At 37.9% G+C, this 4,454-nt stretch overlaps 1 protein-coding gene across 1 annotated transcript; it reads left to right on the top strand.

The window, feature by feature from the left end:
- Nucleotides 1–1,396: 1,396 nt before the first annotated feature.
- LOC113507503 lies at nucleotides 1,397–1,729 on the top strand (the record flags this gene model as incomplete). Its single annotated transcript, XM_026890357.1, has 1 exon — nucleotides 1,397–1,729. A coding segment is annotated over exon 1 (333 nt), but the record flags the coding sequence as incomplete, so codon positions are not given.
- Between the last annotated feature and the right edge of the window lie 2,725 nt (nucleotides 1,730–4,454).

The raw sequence follows: 4,454 nt of genomic DNA, 5'->3' as shown, positions 1-4,454 counted from the left end.
CTCGATGAATGGTCTATTCAACACAGGAAATTTGAACCAGTACTTCCTGGGATTAGCGCGTTCAAACATACAAACTCTTCAACTTTATATATTAGTATAGTATTAGTACAGATATAGATTTAAACATCCGATAGTTAATGAGATGACTTCTTAGAATGTTATGTTTCCTATCTGCGTCATAGCTGCGCCCGCGCCGGTGACATACAATTATATGAACTAGAGCAAGTTTTGAGAAGGTAAATAACCTTCTTTTTTGTTGTTGGTTTTAACAAGAAGTGTTTGTGCTGTTGGTCTAGTGGTTAGTATCCCTGACTGCTTTACCAAAAGGTCGTGGGTTTGATTCAAACTTAGAATAAATATTTTTGAGATATGCATGATATTTTTTTTTGTCTCTGATGTTAATATGTATATGTCTAATGTGAATGTATTGTGTTAAGACATGTGTAATTATGTTAAGACTTAAGATACAGGAAAACATGGGTCAGACATTAACACACCTGGGTCCAAATTCTACTATTTACAATTGCCGAATACAAATTACACTATTCGTATTCTTCTAAACATTTTGCCAACATAATAATTGGAAATTCAGTACGGGGCACTCACTGGCAATTTAATAATTATTGTTATGGCAATTGTAAATAGCGGAATTTGAGCCCTGGGAATTTCTTAAGGGTATGTTAAGTCAGGTCAGAGGCTTACAGGCAGTTCAAACTCTGACACCAGGTTTTGGGTAATTCTCCAGAAAACTCTCCAAACATAATTTAGTCGTACATGCTACTCGTCTCCATAGAGTAAGCAACTCGTTCATGGGTCAATGTATACGTTTCTACAACAAGCTTCCCATTCATGTTCGTAAGCTACCGACTAAGAAATTTAAAACTTTTATTAAATTAAAACTATCCGGAAAAGGATATTACAAAATATCAGATTATTTAAATGATAAAAATGCTTGGGATTGAACTGCTCGCTTATACAGCTATCATTATTTGTGTACATAATTATTGACATGTTTTGTGCTTTTGCATATAATCTTATATTAACAGTAATTACTGATCACAAGAATATTGCTGATTCTTTTAAGGACCATTTTTCTGTGCGGTCACCATTAGGCCCGACATCTGCTGAAGTGAGGGATACTGAGACTATTGTGACAGGACGAAATGCGAAAATACCAGCTAAGACAGTAGCTACAATTATTTCACGTATGCAACGCGGAAAGTCACCGGGTCATGATGGTCTCAGTATCGAACACTTTAAACACGCGGGAGTCCACCTGTCTAGGGTTTTGTCATTGTTTTACTCTCTGTGCATAGGTCATTCTTACTTGCCGGAACCGCTCATGCGGACGATAGTAGTCCCTGTAGTTAAAAACAAAACGGGTGACACATCTGACATGAACAACTACCGACCCATATCGCTCGCTACTACCGCTGCCAAGGTGCTTGACGGTCTGTTAAATAGCTGTCTCCTGAAACACGTAGAGGTACATGATGCCCAATTCGGGTTCAAGGCGGGAGTGTCTACAGAGAGTGCCATTCTTAGCTTGAAACACACCGTCAAGTACTACACTAAGAGGAGGACACCGGTGTACGCGTGTTTCCTCGACTTGTCGAAAGCTTTCGATCTTGTATCTTATGACGTGCTGTGGGACAAGTTGAGGGGCACGGGTGTGCCGGTGGAGTACACAGCCCTCCTCAGATACTGGTATGCTCACCAGATGAATCGGGTGAGATGGGTTGGTACTCTGTCAGATGAGTACAGAATGGAATGTGGTGTGAGGCAGGGGGGACTGAGCTCACCTCTGTTATTTAATATTTACATCAACCAGCTTATCGAGCGACTGAGCGGCACACATGTCGGTTGCCACATAGACGGTACATGTGTCAATAATATAAGTTATGCAGACGACATGGTGTTGCTCAGTCCATCGATGAGTTGAGGGTTGAGGGAATTGCTGTCGATCTGTGAGTCATATGCGGAGGTGCACGGCCTTAAATACAACTCAAAGAAGAGCGAGGTCTTAGTGTTTAAAGCACCTAAACAACAGCCCCGCCGTGTACCTCCGGTATATCTCAACGGCTTAGAGCTTAAAATTGTTGATAGTTTTAAGTATCTGGGCCATGTTGTCACCAGTGACCTTCGTGATGACGGCGACAGAGAGCGCGAGCGCAGGGCTTTAGCGGTTCGGGGCAACATGCTCGCCCGTAGGTTCGCTCGCTGCACGACAGACGTCAAGGTGAGCTTATTTAAGGCGTTCTGTCAGTCTTTCTACTCGAGCGGCCTATGGGTGTCATATACGGGCCGAGCTTATAATGTCCTGCGCGTACAATACAACAACGCTTTCAGGATGTTGTTGCGATTGTCGCGGCGTTGCAGTGCATCGGGAATGTTTGCTGCAGCCCACACGGATGGTTTTCACGCCATCATGCGTAAGAAGGCGGCTTCCTTACTGCAACGCTTGCGCGGCACTCGTAACAGCATCCTGAAGATGATTGCTAACAGGCCGGATTGTCCCATCCAAAGGCACTGGGTGGAATTAGCTATAGGGTTATGTAATTAAGTACTAATAACACTAACATCGCATATAAGCATTTTCTGTTACTAACTCACTAACAACGTATGGACTTCTGTTGAGTCTGAAATAAAGAAATTTTATTTTATTTTTATTTATTTTATACATATGTGACATTTTTTGTGCTTTTGCATGAATTTATTTTTGTTAATATTAATTATTATTTGATTTAATAACATGCAACTCATTTGCGTTATTATTTTTTAAATCTTTTTTATACATTTTTTTTTGTAAGTATAAACCTTATGCAGGTATATTATCAATTTATTGAAATACTCTGCATTAGTTTATACACTCGAATTTGAAAATTGTCTGGACTTTAAAAGAGACTGCGACCCCTGAGTCTGTTTCGACATTTCTTCTTAGGGTAGTCAGCTAGGAAATGTCGGCTCCATCGTTCTCAAAAAAGACATGTAAAAGTGATAAAAAATATCCTATTTGCAGAAAAAATAATTTCATTTCATTTCAAAAAAAATAACACAAATTAACGTCGTCATTATCCTCACCAACTGGTCTAAATAACTGTAGTACTAAATTGTTTAAATTTTTAAGTCATCTATTAGTAGCCTGAGTACTTTACGAACTTGGATAAAAATAATATAGAATACATCAATCTGCAGTATCAAAAGTGTGGTGAGGACAATGACGTTTTTAACTTGTTTTAATTTTTTCCGGAGAATCACCCTTTTACATCAACCATAGGGCAGAAGGGAAAAGGGACAGAAGCTATACTTACATTATGCTTGGTACTGGTTGTCAGAACTCGGGACATATTAAATAACGGTACTGAGTAAATATCGACGCCCTTCTATTGTATTAAGAACTTCCTCCTTTTTTGTTGTGGTTTAGAATAGTAAGTATTGAGTCGTGATATTTGTGAGTTGACAGGTTATTGACGTTTATAAATATTGTAGTTTAATTAGCACGTTTATATTAGGAGTTTGTATTGTTATGAATATTTCTCTCCAACCGCAAAGAGTTAAATACTCAGTTAATTATGCCTTGGACATCGCTTTTAAAATTGTATACAAATTTTATTCATTGTATCAATATATTTCCAAAAAAAGAAAGTTATTAATTACTTACTTTCTTTCAAACTTAGTCGAAGACGTCTTTTTTGCAATTTGAGTTAATAAGTTTTTTTTTAATAAGCTGGCTTCTTTTATTTCGTATCAAAATATTCGGAAACACGAATCAAATATTAACAATCTAAGGGATATGTTAGGAAACAAAATATGACTCTAGTTGCAGTAGTTGCTGGGTTCCAACATACGATCATAAGGAAAAGAACTGGCAAAAAAAACTCTATAAGTTACTCTTTCCAAAATATATAAAACAGAAAATTTCATACTACATTATATAAGAAACTGATATCAGATCAGCTATATAACATTATATTGCATTACCACGCAATGAATACGCGTGCAAAATGCGTGTGTATGGCGTGACAATCAGCTCAACCTGAAAACGGGGAGTGGGACAAATTGGACTTGCAATATTTGATTACTAAAGAAAAAAAAAATAGACAAAATAAAATAAATAAATTAACTTTTAATTAAAATTATCTGTCCATTAGCTATCCATTGATGTTAATCTAATACTTTCGCCTGAAAAATTGAGGAAAAACAGGTTCAATGAAACCTACATCTCGGAAATAAATTCTGCTCCTTTTTTCTTCTGCCTATAATTTTCATATTATTATTAAAAACAAATCTCTGACGTACACCACATCACAGACTCTCTCCCCAACACCAGTATTTCCCCAAACGCGTGCAAAACAATAACTTAGCGCAAGTTTTATCCGAAGCCCGCATTAAACACAACCAGTAGAGTCAGTCCCGCGACACGACGCGGTCGCGCCGCCATCACTGACAAAAAC

The sequence above is a fragment of the Trichoplusia ni genome, unplaced genomic scaffold (assembly GCF_003590095.1).
Source record: "Trichoplusia ni isolate ovarian cell line Hi5 unplaced genomic scaffold, tn1 tig00002253, whole genome shotgun sequence".
Classification (NCBI taxonomy): domain Eukaryota; kingdom Metazoa; phylum Arthropoda; class Insecta; order Lepidoptera; family Noctuidae; genus Trichoplusia; species Trichoplusia ni.
Note: the sequence above shows the minus strand (reverse complement) of the source record. Positions and strands in the feature narration are given on the sequence as shown.